General features: G+C 44.9%; 3 protein-coding genes and 1 long non-coding RNA gene across 7 annotated transcripts in view; 2 read left to right on the top strand and 2 right to left on the bottom strand.

Moving 5' to 3' along the window:
• Window positions 1–4: 4 nt before the first annotated feature.
• On the bottom strand, window positions 5–8,818 carry COG8 (component of oligomeric golgi complex 8). Of its 3 annotated transcripts, XM_036012086.1 has the most exons (6): window positions 8,363–8,818; window positions 6,947–7,154; window positions 5,314–6,141; window positions 3,363–3,531; window positions 2,405–2,581; window positions 5–516 (listed from the first exon to the last, which is right to left on the bottom strand). In XM_036012086.1, exons 1-6 carry the CDS (start codon window positions 8,782–8,784, stop codon window positions 359–361), a joined length of 1,962 nt encoding a protein of 653 aa, XP_035867979.1. In that variant the 5' UTR covers window positions 8,785–8,818; the 3' UTR covers window positions 5–358. The 3 variants fall into 3 exon arrangements, with proteins under 3 accessions (XP_035867979.1, XP_035867978.1, XP_028357594.1); XM_028501793.2 differs by lacking the exon at window positions 5–516 and having other exon boundaries at window positions 2,124–2,581; window positions 8,363–8,817; XM_036012085.1 differs by lacking the exons at window positions 2,405–2,581; window positions 3,363–3,531; window positions 5,314–6,141; window positions 6,947–7,154; window positions 8,363–8,818 and adding an exon at window positions 1,409–2,309.
• Window positions 1,741–3,390, top strand: LOC118497514. The gene is made up of 2 exons (XR_004900038.1): window positions 1,741–1,829; window positions 2,378–3,390. It is a non-coding gene; the product is annotated as an uncharacterized LOC118497514 (long non-coding RNA).
• Window positions 8,819–8,938: 120 nt separating the features above from the next.
• The window catches only part of NIP7 (nucleolar pre-rRNA processing protein NIP7), a 44,822-nt gene continuing 35,362 nt past the window's right edge, over window positions 8,939–18,398 (top strand). Inside the window, exons 1-5 of one of the 2 annotated variants that reach the window (XM_028501934.2) lie at window positions 8,939–9,065; window positions 9,182–9,268; window positions 9,361–9,499; window positions 9,990–10,130; window positions 10,337–14,945. In XM_028501934.2, coding sequence (XP_028357735.1) covers window positions 9,010–9,065; window positions 9,182–9,268; window positions 9,361–9,499; window positions 9,990–10,130; window positions 10,337–10,456 — 543 coding nt within the window. In that variant the 5' untranslated portion in view covers window positions 8,939–9,009 and the 3' untranslated portion in view covers window positions 10,457–14,945. Of the gene's footprint in view, window positions 9,066–9,181; window positions 9,269–9,360; window positions 9,500–9,989; window positions 10,131–10,336; window positions 14,946–18,398 lie in introns of those variants that run through there. The other variant, XM_036012091.1, reaches the window with a different exon arrangement.
• Window positions 11,280–17,568, bottom strand: TMED6 (transmembrane p24 trafficking protein 6). The gene is made up of 4 exons (XM_028501933.2): window positions 16,838–17,568; window positions 15,255–15,381; window positions 13,845–13,996; window positions 11,280–12,221 (listed from the first exon to the last, which is right to left on the bottom strand). The coding sequence occupies exons 1-4, from the start codon at window positions 17,048–17,050 to the stop codon at window positions 11,988–11,990; spliced, it is 726 nt and encodes a 241-aa protein (XP_028357734.1). The 5' UTR covers window positions 17,051–17,568; the 3' UTR covers window positions 11,280–11,987.

Consider the following 18,398-nt stretch of genomic DNA (forward strand, 5'->3'; position numbering starts at 1 on the left):
GATCTTTTGTGACTGCATTTATTATCAAATCTTGGCTTTGGGAATAGATTGTATAGGTCTTAGGAAGTCATGTCAGTCATGTCTAATGAGAGTGGTTACTGCCCTACTCATCTCCATACAAGCTTATTAGGAAATGTCCACTCCTTCAGGGAGTCATTTTTCTTCTCAAGTTGAAAGCAGTATTTCATAGATCATTTTGGGGCAATCATTTTTAACACCATCCTCCAACTCAGTTTGGCAGGCTTCAGAAGCCTATTGTTTTCTGTCAGGGCCAAGTTGATGCCAAGTAAGACGTGCCCGGCTCCAAGCCGACATGTTTGTGTAGGTTTTCAGAATCCTCAGATGTAGCAGGAAAGCTTTAGTCATTCACCACCATCCAGTGGATGTTTGTAAATGTCTTGCTATCCATTTTGTCAATGAACAGGCAGCCCTGCAAGTGGTCCATCTCATGCTGGATGATGCGTGCTGCCCACCCACTGGCCTGCCACACGATCTGTTCTCCTCTGGGGTCCAGCCCTGCAAAGGAAGTTCAAAGGAAGTTACAGTCTGGGTGAGGACATGCTGAACTTCATCATTCTGAACCACCTGGCCCTTTCCCTGCCCTTGGATGTTCCTGTTTACAGGAGGGAACATCAGAAGGGAACTCAGTTAGCATTTCTTATCTCCCTGGAAAAGATGCTGCAGCTCTGTATTACCAAGCAGTCAACCTGGTTCCCAACTTTAACAATTAGGTTGCTGGGCTTACTATGGAGATGAGATGAGAAATGATCTTCCTAATAAGGTGCTTCTCTTCTGAGCACTCCTCCTGTTTCTGAAGTATTGCTGTTTGCTTTCAATTCTTAACAAAAGTATTTCAGCTTGGTACGATATAAAATAAGGAATACCACTGACTTTCTGACCCTCATGGACCAAGTGGCTTGCTCAGGAGGAACAATCATCCCAAACAGGAAGAAACCACATTCCACAAAACATCCTGGTATAGCAGAGAGGGAATGGCTTGTCACCCAGGGCTGGGCAAAGCAGGTGCCACTTTGCCCACTCCACCATGACAGATATCATTGGGGCAGAAGTGTGTGTGTGTGACAGACAATGAGCAAAGGCATTGGGCAGGGCCTGGATGTGGGGAAACAGGACCCAGGCCACCCTGACAACCCCACTGTATACCTCCCACCCCATTCCCCTACTTGAGCTGGCTGTACTCTCACAGGGGCTTCATTCCCAACCCAATCTGTTATTCCCAAGTCCCGTCCATTCCCAGGTCCTGTCCTATGTTCATGCCGGGAGGTTCTGCTGATCAGCTATCAACGAGTCTGTATTTGAATTGGAGCTTTATGGAAACTTGTGGGATCAGAGGCAGAAGAGATGCACGCGCTTACCAAGCCGCTTCAGGGACCCTGCCATACCGCACCTGAGATCTGCACGGCTTGGAAGCGGGGCACACAGGCCAGGAAACCGGCGACACTCTCGCAGCCTTCCGGGAAACTGACTAGGCGGCTGTCCAGCACCCGAAGGCTCGGGTTCACGAACACACGCAGGGGGAAGGGCTCCATTTGGCGGGCCTCGCGCAGGCGCGGCGCGCAGGCGCGGAACAGAGCTTCAGGGAACTCGAGGGCCAGCACCTGCAGCGGCACTCCCAGCTGCGGCGCGCTGAGGCCCACACAGCGCCGGCGTCGCATCACCTGCACTAGCCGCTGCACCAGCTGCTGCAGCTCGGGCCCCGTCAGCTGCGCCGGCTCCACTGGGGCCGCAACGACCCGCAGGATTGGGTCCCCGACCTGGCATACGCGTGTGTACGGCGGCTTGGGTGCTCCCCGCACAAGACGCCGCAGGTAGCGCCAGTAGGAGCGGGGGCGCGCCGGTCCTTCGGGGCCATCCCCGGCGGGCGTGGAGCTGCAGGCCCGGGTGGCGCCGCCTGCCACCTTCTCTCCCCACGGCAGGGCCGGCCCCATGAGGCGACACGCCCGCGCTAGCAGCTGCCCGGCCCCCAGTTGGCCCATGGTGCAAGCGAGTAGAGCCGCAAGCCCGGCCGTGTTCCTCCACAGGGCCCTTAGCCCAGCGCTCCCGCCGCCAGGGATGCCGGGAAGCGTAGTTCCCGCCAACAGAATACTGTCCGCTTCTCCGGGTGTCAATCAGCTTTATTTTTTAATTGCATTATAAAAGGACTGACCAGGAGGTCCCTCTTCTAATTTTCTCTCATGCATGCTTTCGCAGCCGCTTCCTTGGGGCTGCCCCGTGTTTTCTGAGGCAAGCAACCTCCTTCCCACTGGACGCTGCAGTAAGCCTGGTTCTGGGAGCGGGAACCCGTGTTAAGTGCTCGCACTGGGCACCTCGGCCTCTAGTGGCTCCGCTGATTCAACCTGCTCTTGCCTCTCCTCAGGGAAAGCCAGAGTGACAGGCTCAAGGCTTGACTCTTCCACCGGGAGTTCTGATGCTGGAGCTGTGGGCTCCGGCACTGGCTCCTTTTCATCTAGACAGAAAACCACCTCTCTCTTCGGCAGGATGAAGGCGAGCGGCTCCTGGACGACGCTGATGTTCACATGTCCAAGGTTTCCGTACTTGGAGAGCTGAGTGGGTGGAATGCCTGACCCAGATGGTAGGCAAAGTGAAATGGAAAAAACATTTAACAAGTGTATATACTGATGTGTTACAGGAAAAAAACTGTGGAAGTAACTGACACAATTACCGTATTTCAATATAATAAGTGACATTGGACAGGATTCTATACTGTAAAGCAAGACTTTGAAGGTAATCCAGAACAGCACTGCAGGGCAGATGGAGTAAGGGGAGTAAGAGCCAAGAGAACCTCAGTAGGCACAGGCTTCCTGTGTCAGGCCCAAGAGAAATGCTGGGTCCAGCGGGAAGTGAGGGGTGGGGCGGAAGTGGGGAGCGGCCACTCTTTGCTTGTGTGAGCACTGGCCCACTGCCTTTTGGGAAGTTCCATCTCCCCCATTCTCCACACCCCCCCCCCCCCCCCCCGCCCCCAGGGCAGAGAGTGAATATAGGAAAGTGAGGGCAAGCTGGGAAATCATACAATATGTGGTTCTTTTGTGATTAGCTTCTTCCACTTAGCCAGATATACACATATTATATAATTCCATTTATATGAAATGTCCAGAAAAAGCAAATCTATTGCATCAGAAAGTAGATAAATGGTTGCTGGGGGCTAAAAATGGGACAAGAGAATGATTACTGGGCGTGAGGGATCTTTTTGGCGTGATGGAAATGTTCTATAATTGGATGGTAGTAATGGTTGTACACCTCTGTTCATTTACTAAAGCATATTGAATTTTACAAATGGGTGAATTAATTATGTGAATTATATCAATAAAGTAGCTTTAAGGGTCTTTTCTGCTTTCTCTTACCTAATGTCTGTGCTATCTGAGCTGGTGGGAAAAGGACCTGGAGACAGCGATTTAAATAAGGAACCAGGTCCTCCAGGAAGACAGTGCAGAACTGGATGAAGAGCTCTTGCTCCCCACTGGTGAAGACAGCCTCTTCAGCACGATGGAAGGCCAGGATTACTTTGGTTACCTAAGAGACAAAGGTACCATCCATTACAACAGTAGTATATCACTATCAGCCTTGCATGAAACTAAGCACAAATGTGCAGCCCTCAAGTTTTTCATGAAGAAAGTTGTTCCAAAAGGTCCATTATATTATTATCTTGTTTAAATTCAGAATTATCACTCTCCACAATGCTGTCATTTCATTGATGTATTTTTTTAAATTATGAAATTAGTTTTTATTCATTGATGTATTTCTGATCCAACGTGTTTCATTACTGGTGCTTTTTCCAGTAGAAGAGTATCCTGAAATTATACAGAGAATACATAGTTCTTGATTCCCTGGAAGACCATCTAGAACTGTGTTCGATTCAGGAAAATGAAACAAAAACTACGAAAGGTTTTTACTGAGTAAGGGCTTAAGGTTCCAGGAAACTAGATCACTAGAAATTTTTGAAGGAAGAATGAAACAGCTGGAAAAGAAGTTCCAAATACAAAGAACAGAACAGTCTAGTTGACCTGACAGACCAGTCATACTAACAAGGTCAATAACAGACTCTGGTGCTAGACTTTCTGGTTCAAGTCCTAGCTATGCCACTTAATGGTTCTGTGACTTCCAAGTGATTACTTAAGCCCTCCATGCCATCTCTGCCTCAGTTTCCTCATCTACAAAGTAGGGTCAATAATAGGACCTACCTCATGGGGTTGTGAAGATCAAGTCTTAATATGTGTCAAGTACAATGAACACTACTTGGCATGGAGTAAGTTCTATGTAAATATTAGCTAGTTGTTATTACTTGAATTTCATGACTCTAAAAAGCTCCAGAGCTTGTGCTTTCTTGCTCTTACATGAGGATATCAATAGATTTTATACAGTCACGTCACAACTGCCACCTGGCTCAAAGTGATTATGAGAGGTTATCAACCACAGAGAAGCATCCCAATATTTAAAGGTGTAAATGTGTGAAAAATGTGCACTATGTTAAGATACTAACAGCAGTAATAGCATTACTTGTGTTAGGCAGAATTCTAAGATGCTCTTGTGATTTCCACCCCCTGGTACCACTCCTTTGCATAATCCTCTCCCCTTATTTCAGGCAGAATCTGTGGTTTGTTCCCAAACATAGATTATGGCAAAAGTAAAGGATTTGCAGTTATAATTAAAGATCCTATTGAAGTGACTGAATTAATCAAAAGGAGATTATCCTGAGCAGGCCTGACAATCCAATGAGCCCTTTAAAAGAGGACTGAGAGAACTTCCCTAAAAGAGATTCATGCAGGGCAGATAGTCTTCCATTAGCCTTAAAGAATCACAAAGCCACAGCCTGAACTGCCCATGGAGTGAGGTGGCCTCCAGGAGCTGAGGGCCTCAGCCCCACAAATGCAAGGAACAGAAATCTGCTAATGTGAGCTTGAAAGGGGACACCATGCTCCAGCTGAGACCAGAGCCTGGCCAACACCTTGACTGCAACCTTGTGAGATCCTGAGCAGAGGACCCGGTTACGCTGTGCCTGGGCTCCTGGTCCACAGAAATTGGGAGATGCTAAATGTCTGTGGGAATCTGTCATGCAGCAGTAGAAAACTAACACATCACTGATCATTATTACAGGTGAGCCACTTCATGGATCACTTTAGATTCCATGAAGGGGGACTAACTGGTTAAGAGCTGCTCAGCCATTAAAAACCTTCAAAACCACACTAAACCTCTCTAACTCAGCAGTCACCACTGTCATATGGACTGGCTTATTACCAAGTCTGGCCTCCTGTAGCAAAAGAAGGTTCCAGTAGAGAGCCAACAGTATGTGCTCACCTTAGCAAGGGCATCCTCCAGGACCCTAGTCACATCCTGTGCCAGGGCTATGGGGCAGCAAAGGCGCAGATCGTTGAAGGCGACCAGAATATTGTTGAGGAAGCAGGCAAGGGGTGGGAAGTCTAAGAGCACCATGGGCGGCTGCAGGGTCCCTGGCTGCGTGACTGGCACAGCAGCAGGCAGGTTACTGCTGCCCAGGATGGCTGGAGCCAAGATGAGGGTGTAGGAATTCATTTCATCTTGGAACTTCTCTACTGCTTCCTGAATTGCTTTCTGGAAAGTGCTGATGGCTACCTGTTGGAAAACAGGAGCCAATTGGCCCCTGAAGTCAGCCCCCACCCGGCTGAAGGACAGCCCAAAATACATGCATTGGCCAAGCAGAGAGTCCAGGCGGCCGCCTATCCCCCGATGAAGGTCAGTTTCCAGCACCTGCAGGAACTGTGACACTTTCTGTAGTACCCAGCCATGGAAGATAGCGCTCTCATTCACGGTGTGCTCACCCTTGGCAGGGGACAGCAATGGGTCCTCGTCTGAGAAGATGGCACGGTACTGAGTGATGATATCAAACAGATGGACACGGCAGGCCTCGATGGTTTTTGTGATGTGGAAATAGGGATCATCATTGGGGATGGCGGTCAAAATGGAACGGAGCCAAGCATCTCGGGCCTGAAGAAACTTCACCCTCAACTCAGCCTCCGTGAAGATGTCCATGCGCCTCAGGAAGCCAATGACACGGAGGCAGGCAGGGAGCTGGATGTTGGTTCTCAGCTGCTGGATGAGCTGGCTCAGCATCAGCTGCATGGACTGGCGCACTTCGTTCACAATGCCCTGACAATAGAGTCATACATTTGTAAAAGCACTCTCTGGGACCCATTCCACTAACTCTGAATATTACAGACCAACATTCCCACTGCTTCCCTGACATACGAAGATTTCCTAGAGCTGACACATGCAGAGATCCAAGATGGCAACAGAGCAGGTGGAAGCTACACTAACCTCCTCCCAGGACCAAACGGGAATTACAACGAAGTTATATAACCTTGGCAGCTTCCTCATGCTCTCCCCTTGCTCACTGCAGTCTAGTCCCACTGGCTGTCTGTATTTCTTAACATGCCAACTTCCCCCCTCAGCCAGCTGTATTTGTTCTTTCCACTTTCCGGTTTGCTCTTTCCTCACATCTACGTGTGGCTGGGTCCTTCCCATCATCTGGGTCTCAGCTTAAATGTTCTTTCTCCAGAAGAGCCTTTCCTGACCCCTCTCCCTAGAGTAATTCACCCTGTCTCCTCCTACCCCATTCCCTGGTTTGTTTTCTCCATGATTAACCACTGTCTGAAAGGATCACGTTGTTTATCTGTTTATTTGACCAGTATCATCTTACACTGATGACAGCCAGCCCCTTGTCTGCTTTGTTCACTTTGTACATGCAGGACCTAGATCAGAGCCTGGCACAAAAGATTAATATTTCTCAGTTGAATGAATGAATGAATGGTTACTGTTCAAACATGTCTGTCTGGCAGAAACTGATGTGAAATGTGCAGAGTTTCCCTACAGTTTCTGCCTAAAGGTTCAGTGATGACCACAGAATTACTGATCCCAAGAACATCAGTTTGAGTTCTTTTGGGAAGTTGGCTACCTGGATGACAGGGATGGAGGAGTATTTCCTTTCCAGTCGGCGTACGTAGGCTGCAAGCTCCAGGGCCTCTTCATAATAGCTGTTCCGGACACAGGTGTCCATGAGCTGAGGAATCTCTAGGATTTCCAGGATTTCCGTGTGCCGGTTTAGAGTCAGGGTGTTCATCCGGCGGTTGGAACTAATCTCCTCAGCCTCTTTCACAAAGTTCCTAGTACAATGAGGAGAATGTTGGTTGCTCATTGCTCTGCACCCAAACCTTAACTATAATTACCAAGCATTTACTATGAACTGGGCACTGGGCTGGATAGTATAGCTGATTTAATCTTCAAGCCAAACCTGTAAGTACACCTAGGAAACTTTAATCTCAGAGAGGTTAAGTAACCTGTTCAAGATCACACAACTAATGATAAAAAGGTTTGAACCCAGATAAGCCACTTAACTAGCAGTTTCATAACTGTTTCCTCATTGGTAAAGTAACAGGACCCACCTCATAAGGATGTGAAGATTTAATGAGATGATGTGTATAAAGCATTTAACAGAGAACCTGACTCAGAGTAAATGTTCTTTTAATAATATACTTATTATTTTCAAAATAATCAACTAGCCTAGAGGCTACAATCTTACCCTCAAGTTCCCTCAGCCTCTTAATCTATTCCTATGTTATTGTTTAACCTTGGTTCTCACCAGTTTCCCTTTCTTCTCCACAAAGGCAGAGATCTGCTTTATGAAGTCCCCTATCTATTCTGCGGTGGATGGAAGGGTATAAAAGCTATTATCGAATATCCAAAGACTCAAAAGAAAACTTAAACTTTTATCATAAAAGGCTGGAAGCCAGAATTAGGGATAATAGACTGAGGATCTAGGGAAGCAGAATGACTCAAAAAGAGGGATTTGGGGGGACGATTTTTGCTGCCCCCAAGTGGATTTCCTTGTCAGCTTCCTATCAATGAAAGTTTTGGAGCAGATAACTTCTAGTCTGAGCTGTTGTACGTGTTGTATCTACTTGTGTGTTTATGTATATTTCTGTATATATGAATATATATTAAGCTGCCAGTTGTAGATAGTTAAGTATGTCAGGCCAAATTCTTAGTGCTTTGCATTCTCTGAATTCTATTTAGTGCTCACACAGCCCTCTGTGGGAGAGTCGTGCAGCTAGGTTCCAGTTCCAGCTTTGAAACTTATTACAGCTCTGCCCTTAGTCAGTCACTAATATCTCCGTGTCTCAACTTCCTCATACATAAAATGGGAAAACAGTACCTACCTCCAAAGCTGTTGTGAAGTTTAAATAGAGTAATAAAGTACTCAGAGGAGAGCCTGACACATGGTAAGCGCTTTGTAAGTGTTAGCTATCTCTATCATGGTAAATGACACTTAATACAGTCGTTAAAAGCCCCTTTAGCACCGGGCCTGCCGCACCTGCAGCTCTGCTGGAAGCTGGGCAAGCGGTCGAGCAGGCGGCCGAGCGACGCTTCCACGTCGCCAAAGAGGCGGTGGATGCGCTCGGTGCACTCGGCGCCGCGGATGAAGGTCTTGTAGTTGGCGAAGGCCAAGTCGCGTGTCTGCTGTAGCAGCTGGGCCCGTTCCTCCGCCAGGCGCTCGGGCTCGCGCCGCAGACGCTCCAGCCCAGAGCCGCTCAACTCCCGGAGGTACCGACCCACGTCAGGCCGTTCCCGCCACTGGGCCTCCGGGAAGCGATCCCGGAACAGCGATGCCAGGAGCCCTTCATCCTCCACTTCCCCGAGAGCCGCTGCGGTGGCTGTGGCGGAGGCTGAAATGGAGGATGCAGAGGCCATGGCAGATGCCGGAGCGGAAGATGGAATTGTCACCATCGCCGCCATCTTTCCGGCAGCAGCGTCACTTCCCCCTCGGGGCCACAGAGGGCGCTGGCTCCAAATCTAGGGCCGGAAACAGCAGAGGTACACTTCCGTTCTCTGTGGTTTCTCTTGCGGCGGCTCTGGGAAGCGAGGAGAGGTGGGCTTTTGGGGTTGCCAGGGAGAGGCTGACGGTTGACTTCCGCTTCCGGCGACTGAGGCACGAGGAGCTGGTGTGGCAACAGCGGGAAAATGCGGCCTTTGACTGAAGAGGAGACTCGTGTCATGTTTGAGAAGATAGCAAAATAGTAAGAGCGCGTGGGGTAGAAGAGAGAGTGCTTGTGGTGAGAAGGGGCGGGGGTGGAGTGGGGCGCGGGACCGGGACCAGTCCGCACGCGGCCTCCAGTGTTTTTTTTACCTACAGCATCGGGGAGAATCTCCAACTGCTGATCGACAGGCCCGACGGCACCTACTGTTTCAGGTTGCACAACGACCGGGTGTACTACGTGAGGTGAGGCGGGGCAGGGTGGGCAGCACGGCCCCGGGTGGGGGGCCTGGGTCCCACCGGCGTCCGTAAGTGACACCACTTCTTTATCCTCTTAGTGAAAAGATCTTGAAGTTGGCCGCCAACATCTCCGGTGACAAGCTGGTGTCGCTGGGGACCTGCTTCGGAAAATTCACGAAGACTCACAAATTCCGGTTGCACGTCACAGCTCTGGATTACCTTGCACCCTATGCCAAGGTTTGTGAGGTGGTTTCCAGTCGTCCGCTGGGAATGGAGGAAGTCAGGGATGAGGGCCACCTCAGAACGCAGATAAGCGGGCGTCTTCTCTGCCACGGAGTCCCCAACAGTGCTTGGGATCAGTGTCAGCACGTGGAGATGCCTGTCGGTTTTAACTCTTTGGGTATGGTTAGGGCTGTGGGGCGGGAGTGCTCTTAATTATCTCCAGCAAAGGAGAAAAGCCTGTGCAAACCCAGCTGAATATCGAAAAGCAAATAGGCGGCTGTGAGGAGGAGCGTAGTGGGTCCAGAAAGAGCGCTGTTTAACTGTCCGTGGGAGAAGTGCTTGTAGAGTGGAGGAAGAAGCTGGCAGTTCTGTTTAGGGGGTGAACAATGTGAGAGAAACATGCGTCTTTTTCTTAAAATGCTTTCAAGAAGTCAGTCAGATGTAGCAGCTAGCTTATCTGCGGGGATATAATTATGTGTCTTGGATTTAATTCTCTTTCTTATAGTACAAAGTGTGGGTAAAGCCTGGAGCAGAGCAGTCCTTCCTGTATGGGAACCATGTATTAAAATCTGGACTGGGTCGAATCACTGAAAATACTTCTCAGTACCAGGGAGTGGTGGTGTACTCCATGGCAGACATCCCTTTGGTGAGTACAGATGGTAGCTATTACAGAGATTAAGAATCTTTATTCTCGAAGGATGTATTTCCAGACTGTGGGCTTGAGAGACAAAATTCTCTGCAGCTTTTAAATTTCGCAAAGAACTGTATTGTTTCATCTTTGTTATTCCCAGCCCTCCGTGCGTGCTTATTGAATGACTTGAGTGAATCAGTGTCTCTTCTTTTGAATCCCAGGGTTTTGGGGTGGCAGCAAAGTCTACACAAGACTGCAGGAAAGTAGATCCCATGGCGATTGTGGTATTTCATCAAGCAGACATTGGGGAGTATGTGCGACATGAAGAGACATTGACTTAAAACGAAATCATCGCGAGGACTTATGGCTGTGTGGAAGGGCCTAGCTTTGTTTCCTGTGTCTGTGTAGGTTCCACCATCATGTTGAATTTTGTCAACACTGACCTCTCCAGGGACTTCTTAGTTTTATATTCTATTACAGACAAATGCAGGCTGGATTCTAACTAAGCAGAAATGGTTCAAAAATGGAGTTTTGGATTTTTGTGTCTGTTACTAAATAGAATATTGTGTTTTATATTTTAATCAGAGGGCTTCTTGTTTTCAGTAAAAGTTCTAAATCATTGGAATTGAGGACAAGGATAGCTTTTTATTGTTATCTGTGATAACACCGTTTTCCAAACTCACGATAAGAATGTAAGTTTTTTTTATTTATTTATTAATACTATGAAAGATAGATATTGCCATATCCAAATGTGTGGGATTTTACAAATGAAATTTGGATAAAATACTAAGAGCAGTTTATTCTGATGACTTTATGGTAGGTTCTGCATGGTGTAGAAGAAAACTTGGATTTAAAACCTAGTTCTAATACCTACCAGCTATATGATGCTTTATCTGAGTCATTAAACTTTCATGAGTTTCATTTTCTTTTGTTTCAAAAGACAGCTTTGGCCATCTATCTAAGAATGGTTTTTAGAATTAGAAATCATGATTGTAAAGTACCTAGCACAGTGCCTGGCAAATGATAGGTGTTAAATCAATGCTAAGAATTATTTTTATGTTGCATATACTGAGTGTTGCTGCTACTAAGAGTGGGATCTAATGAGTATAATTTGATTACATTATTTTGTTTTTTTCCAAGCTGTTTTCTCAATCTTTCTTTTTCGTGGATGGTGTGATCTTGGGTTGAATTTTTTTTCCATCAACTTGGTTTCCTCAGACATTTTCCTTACGAGCCTTTACTCACCTTACTGCATTGGACAAAAAGCACTAACCAGAGACCCTGAAATAATTTACCTCCTCTGTTCTTCCCTCTGCTTCATGAAATCATTTTTAGAATTATTAAAACATTTTTTAAATGAAAAACATTTGCAAATATTTTTTAAACTACCTGTATTGTAAAACAATTTCTCTAAGAATATACTGCTTATTTTAAATTCCAAAGGACACATCTCTAAAAATAAAGCACTTTTTAACCATTCTACCAACTTCTGTTTTTGTATGCAACATATAAAACCCATATAAAAACTGGGTTTTATATGTTTTTGTCCCTTTTTTTTTTTCAACCATTCTCCCTTCCAGGGTTCTCTGTTAACCTTTATGTAGACTTAGTGAAGGTTAAGAGACCACTATATGATGAATAGTATTTTGATGGTAAACGTTAAACTTTGATTAAACTTCAAAAATAGCCAACATCAAAACTTACACATTTTTTTTTATTTATTGCCATTTTGCCTCTGTAGATGAGAGCAATAAACTAAAACTTCCTAAGAGGAGAAATTGAATTTTTCCCAATAACTTGAAAAAGCTGATTTAACCAAAGCTTTGACAGGTTTCTGCCCCAGAAGGAGAGAGCCGCTGTAGTTGTTTTAGCTTAGCATCTTGGCTTCTTTGTGTCTGTAGTCATTGGGACATTGAAGAGACGCTTCAAGAAGTACAGCTGCAGGACCCCAGAAAGAACAATGACAAGGCTCTGGGCTATCGACCACCGGTTCACGTAGTTATAGTTTGATTGAAGAAGGAAAAAGTCAGCCATTTTCCTCATGCGGGCAAAGTTGTAGTATCGCCACATGTGAAAGATATTTCTCTGTACCTTTCGGGTACTTTCCTGTGGGACGGACAATGAAATAAGGAAAGGGCTCCTTACCGCCCCCCCTGCCCACCATCTTTCCTCACCACCAGCACTAAGTTCTCAGGAAATTGAGTAACTTAAATGAATTTATAACATGTAATAAGTTGGTGGCTGTTGTAGTTACTAAATGATAATCTAGCTATATAGGAAAATGGCCTGGACTTCATGTTAAACTTTTTTAATGAAAAACTTCAATGTTGAAACCGGGGAGTTCTTCCAGATCTCTAGATTTAGATACACACTCAACACTGTTATCATTGTCCTGGGTGGTGTCGTCAGCTCTTGCATATAGTAGAAAACAAGGCCTGCAAACTTATTACAGAGCCAGATGGTATAGTAAACAGTTTAGGTTTTTCAGGCCAAATAGTCTCTTACAACTACTGAACCCTGCAATTGTAGCACCAAAAAGCCAGAGACAATATGTAATTATCAATTGAGCATGTTTGTGTTCCAATAAAACTTCATTTACAAAACTCTAGGCAGTGGACTTTAGTGCATCCAAGAGACCATCATGAAACTGCAGATATCCCATAAAATGGGAGAAAATACCTGTAAATCATATATCGATCAGGGACTTATATCCAGATTTTTTATATATATATATATATATATATATACACACACACATGTACACACAGATCCAATGTATAAAACACAGCTTAGAAAAAGACTACCTGATTTTAAAGTGGGCAAAGTATTTAGACATTTCTCCAAAGATATGTAAATGGCTGAAAAACACATGATGCTCAGTGTCATTAGGGAGACAACTCCAAATCAGAAGATACCATTTCACACTCACTAGGGAGGCTAATAAGACAACATGTTGGTGAGGATGTGGAGAAAGCGCAGCCCTCATTCACTGCCAGTGGGAGTGTAAAATGGTTTAGCCTCTGTGGAAAACTGCAGTTCCTCACAGAGTTATTCTATGACCTAGTATAGTACTTGTATCTGTACAAAAAATGAAAACATGCTTATACAAAATTTTATATGCAAATGTTCATAGCATTATTCATGATAGCAAAAAATGAAATAACCCAAATGCCTGTCAGTTGTTAAGTGTGTAAATGTGTTATATCCATACAGTAGAACATTATTCAGGCATAAAAAGGAATGAGATACTAATAAATACTATGATGCGGATGAGCCTGGAAAACATCCTAAGTGAAAGAAGCCAGACACAAAAGGTCACATTGTATGATTTCACTCATTAAATATACAGAATAGGCAACTCTGTAGACAGAAAGTAGACTAGTGAGTGAGTGGCCAGAGTGGGAGGCGTGGGGAATGGACAAGTGACTAATGTAATGGGTATGAAGTTTCATTTGGGGGCAATGAAACTTCTGGAATTAGATACTTGTGATTGTACCTGGACGGTGAGAATATGCTGAAAACTACTGAATTGTATACTTTAAAATGATGATAAAGGAAGAATTTCAAGAGCTCTAAGTCATAAAAATGAAAGGCTTCAAATCCCATTGCCTGGTTGGTTTCTACACAAATGAGTGCTTGGAGTAAGTGATAACTACTCTCATATTTTAAATATTTCCACCACATTTAAAATCAGTTTCCATGGATGTTTCTCTCCCACAAAGCAATTACCTCAATTGCATCCAGAGTATCATTCAGTTGTTTTCTTTCACTCTTCTGTTTGTGGTCCATCTCAGGCCCCTCATAGAAGACTCCAAAATTGAGGTACACTTGCACAGAACCAAAGTGATTTTGCTGATTTTTTAGACAAAGTTGATAAAAACCTGTAAGAATCCCTATATCATTATGGAGTCTTGGTCTCCCACCCTATGTTGATCTTTCTTCCTCTAGGTTTAGAAGCTGTCTGTTCTCCAGTGGTCAGTGTGCTACGTTAGCACCTTCTTTTTACTTAGCAACTACAAAGATCCCATATTTGATGTGGAAGAAAGATACCGATCTTACAGGAAACATTTACTAAATATGTATAATAATTGTTTTTATTCTTGCAAATAATTTATTGCAAATGCAAATATTACTAACTAGTTCTATACTGAAAAGAAAACCGTGTTTCCTTCCTCTTTTTCAACATTTTCTCATTAAGAAATTTCTCAAAATAAGTTGAAATGAAGAGAATGGTGTTTGTTTGCTTTTTATATACCATTAGAGCTGGGGGATACCTTGAAACTAAGGGAAACGTGATATGTTGTGAAAGAAACCATCCTGCTGAAGTAACTGACTTCAAGGCTGTATCAGGACTGATGGTTTTGGGTGCTGGTTCTCCACTGGGGTTGCCTCCCCTTGTGTGTGTGGGTGTGGGGAGGAGTGGGATTGGAAAGGTGTGGCGGTGTGTTTTTTGAAATGATTGGAAGGCACTACTGGCATGTAGGGGCCACCAAATGCTAAATATTCTATAATGCTGAGTAGAGTATCCTGTGCTATACATGAAAGATTGTCTTATGTTCCTGTAGAGAAACATCTTTTTTTGTACACCTGGCCAGTAGAGAGTGCATATGGTGCTGTCCAGGGTGGGGACAAGTTAGATCTATACGGGGACAGGCTATAGGAATTTCTGGTGACTAGAGAAATGCTTTGTTGTAGAAGAGAGGTATTTTTCATGGCCGTACATTTCCTTTTGTTCCGAGTCTGCTTTTTGGAACTGGCTCATGTATTCCCATGACTGGAAAGAGATGTTATCCCATAATAAATTTGCTAATTGGAATTCTATATCTTAAATGGGTTTTTTGGTCACTTTCTCATATTCTGGTCAGTTGGATATGACAACATAAAATTGAGCTTCTGGACTTTGGAGTTACAGTTAGTCACCTGGAGACTGCCCCCAAACTGCCAGAGGACTGCCATTTGGCCATTGGCAGTCTTCAGGAAAACTGGTTTTTGGTGTCCTAGGCTCAGTTTTCATTCCTATCTGAAAAAGCCAGGGTTTTTACATCTCAGGTACTTAATTAATTTCAGTACCTCATCATTATTTTCCCATTTTCAAAGAAACCTATGATTATCATAGTAGCTGTGATAATGAAAACAGACCTGTCTCTTGGGTATGGAAGTTAATCTGGCCCCGAACATTCTGAGAGGTTTCTATGAGAAAACCTTGTGGGGTATGTGCAGTGGCAGAAATATGCCGGTCATGTGACATTCCCAGTGTCCGCTGAACCTGCCAAGACATTAAAGAGGGAGAAGAGCCCCTGATTCATCACCAAGAAGCTAATTAAGTGGGGAGGTCGATACCCCACAATCATCAGCACAGTGATTCTCAATCATGTATGGTACTGTCTGACCCCTTCTGGGAATTTGGGTTGAGACATCAATGGTGTTGGGTGGGGTGGGGAGGGACTGCAAAGCTGAACACCCTGCCATGTTAGAAACAGTGCTGCAGGACAAAGAATTGCCCCGAATGCTGATAGCACTCTTGTGAAGGACATGTCACAGACCATACAGCAGGCCTGTATCAGTTGGTGTGTAAGATTCTGGTTGTAGAGTTTTTTTTTACAAGATTTTGTTAGTTTTTAAAGAGGGGGTTGGGGGGAGAAAGCATTCCCTCCTCTTATGTGCGCCCCGCCCCCCCGACTTGGCCTGAAACAACCCAGGCATGTACCCTGACTGGGAATTGAACCGGTGACCTTTTGGTTCATTTGGTTCACAGGCTGGTGCTCAATCCACTGAGCCAGGGCTAATTGTAGAGTTCTTTACTGAACTAGCTTGGTTTTGAGCTCCCTGGTGTTGTCATCAAATACTTGGGCTTATTTCATGCTTGACAGCAAATAAGGCATTTGATGGACACTTGCTGTCAAGCTGAATCTTGATAGCTACAGTGAACTGACTATAGCTACTCTTGTATCATAAATTTAGAGATAAGAAAAAGTTCTAATTTAAAATAAATTTAAATTACAGTGGAGTGGAATAAGGTCATTATATGCAATCTGTTACTCTAAACAAAGATTAGAAAGTTAACAAGTTTCTGAGATAACAAAGAAAATGAACAGCCTCTGATTTGACTGTTGAGCAGACCATCCTTGGGCACTATGGTGTGGATGAAAGTACCTGGCCTGTGAGCAGGTGCCTTGAAAACATTCACCTTCCTAACACAGACAGGACTGTCTGGCTCAATAGAGAAATCTTGAGTCAGTGATTTTCCAGTTTGCCAGAATTACCTGTAAAGTCGAGAGTAAATGTTGCTGTCCTACTCCATAAACTTTTTTTTTTTTTAATTGTCTGGGCCTCTCTAAAGTTCATGGGACTTTCCATTTCGGGACTTTCCATTTCCATATTATTTTAATATTTTAAAAATGTATTCTCTCCCCTTTCATTTCCACAATCGAGTGGTTGTGACAATTATTTCTCCAGGAAGAGGTACCCTGTGTGTCCCATGGCTTTGAGCACACTTCTGTGGCCCCCACTTTGAGAAACCAAGCCATATGTTTTAGTGATTAAATCACCCATCAGGAGTTTCAATCTACCTGCAGGTCTATTTCATTAATAGGTAGAGAATCACAGCTTAATAAAGACAACCAGAACCTCATGTTAGTCTAAAACTGTGACCCATTTTACAAAAGGAAACAAACAAACAAAAACCAAGTCCCCAATATGGCCAGAGGAGCTCAGGTACCCACCTCATAACTGAAATAAAAGTATCCAGTCTGGTGGGCAAATTGCCAAAAGCATTCTGTGCCTCCTGGAAGGATCACGATGGCAAAGTCATACCGATCTGCTCCTCGGAAGAGTGGCTGGTCCCCAGAGCCACTAAGGGGTTCCATCTTCTGGCTCCTAGCAGAGGACACCAGGTTCAGAACCACCAGTCCAGCCCCAACAAGCAAAGGAAACATGCTGGTTCCTGGAAACTCCTCTGCAGGTGAACTGCCTGCAGCCCAGTGGAACCAAGTAGTTTGCTGGGGTAATCATTAACTCTACAAGTCACACTTGGTCCAGTTCCAGGACCACGCATAGATATTCCATAATAGAACTGGCATGATACCCCCATGTTTGGCTCACAGGAAGAGTTTTTTGCTTTGTTTTCACCTAAAAAACTCTGGCTTACAAAAGCCACTTCATGGGTGCTAGATAGGATCTACTACTTCTGAAGAGGTATTTCCAGCCTTCCTTTTGGCTGTCATTTTTTCAGTTCTTGCTTCCTGGGGATAAATATCGAGTAAAGTTTATTTACAACCAACTGAATATACAGAGAGAATTTGGCCAGGGAGATTTTTCTCTTATTCATATCAAATTGCTAGGTGATACTTACTACTCTAATAAGACACATGGGGCAACATCCATTTCAGTGAACTTCCTGCCCAATGCTACAGTTTAGAGAACAGAGCACAGCATGAAAGTGTGTGCAAAAATTTAAATGGAGCAGTGGCTGGTGTGGCTCAGTGGCTTGAGTGCCAGTCTGCGAAACAAAGGGTCGCCAGTTCGATTCCCAGTCAGGGCACATGCCTGGGTTATGGGATGGGTTCCCAGTAGGAGGTGCATGAGAGGCAACCACACATTGATGTTTCTCTCCCTCTCTTCCTCCCTTCCCCTCTAAGAATAAATAAATAAAATCTGTTAAAAAAATTTAAATGGATGAAGCAAGACAGAAATGGACAGAGACCCCAGTGCGTGGTTCGCCAGCCCACAAGCACAGTTGGCACAGTGGGGGCCCTCAGTGGGCCTCACACTCTTAGCCAGGAGGACAGTTTCTGTCAGTCTCTGGGTCCTGCCAATGCCTAAACGTTTCACTTCAGCCATAATCTTAAAAAACCAAAACAGCTTTAATAGCTTCTAACCAAGTCTTGCTTCAGAATTCATCACATTGACTCCACGTGGTAATATTTGAATTACCACAAGCTAATAAGTAAAGAATAGACTTTATAATTGTGTTCAGTTCTAACAGAGGCCAAATGATATCACAGCACCCTGGAGCCACAGGAACTCTGCAGCAGTTCTGCCAAGGTGGAGGTGGGAGACGGGGGTCATTTCTCAGCACACAATGGCACAGGCACCCCCACCCTGGTCCCACCACTGCCACAGTTTTGTGAGCAGTGACTTGGAGTCAACAAAAACAGTCAACAGGACACGGTAAGTTTTATAGTTCTCTAGAGGCTATAGGCTTAGTTTTTTGTTTGTACACATTTCAGTAACAGTATAGCACTGACATTAAGTTTAAAAATGTTAATGGACCTATGCATTTTT

The sequence above is a fragment of the Phyllostomus discolor genome, chromosome 12, assembly GCF_004126475.2.
Source record: "Phyllostomus discolor isolate MPI-MPIP mPhyDis1 chromosome 12, mPhyDis1.pri.v3, whole genome shotgun sequence".
NCBI classification, from domain to species: Eukaryota; Metazoa; Chordata; class Mammalia; order Chiroptera; family Phyllostomidae; genus Phyllostomus; species Phyllostomus discolor.

Bases quoted from the DNA above. Each gene is read 5' to 3' on its own strand.
- COG8 (XM_036012086.1), bottom strand. From the start codon at position 8,784: ATGGCGGCGATGGTGACAATTCCATCTTCCGCTCCGGCATCTGCCATG. The intron at 3,532-5,313 runs GTGAGCACATAC...TTTGTCTCTTAG, and splicing joins TGGAGGATGCCCTTGCTAAG to GTAACCAAAGTAATCCTGGC. The intron at 517-2,404 runs GCCTTGAGCCTG...CTTCCTTTGCAG, and splicing joins ACTCCCGGTGGAAGAGTCAA to GGCTGGACCCCAGAGGAGAA.
- TMED6 (XM_028501933.2), bottom strand. From the start codon at position 17,050: ATGTTTCCTTTGCTTGTTGGGGCTGGACTGGTGGTTCTGAACCTGGTG. The intron at 15,382-16,837 runs GTGGGTACCTGA...ATGTCTTGGCAG, and splicing joins ACTTTTATTTCAGTTATGAG to GTTCAGCGGACACTGGGAAT. The intron at 12,222-13,844 runs GTAATTGCTTTG...TCCGTCCCACAG, and splicing joins ATACTCTGGATGCAATTGAG to GAAAGTACCCGAAAGGTACA.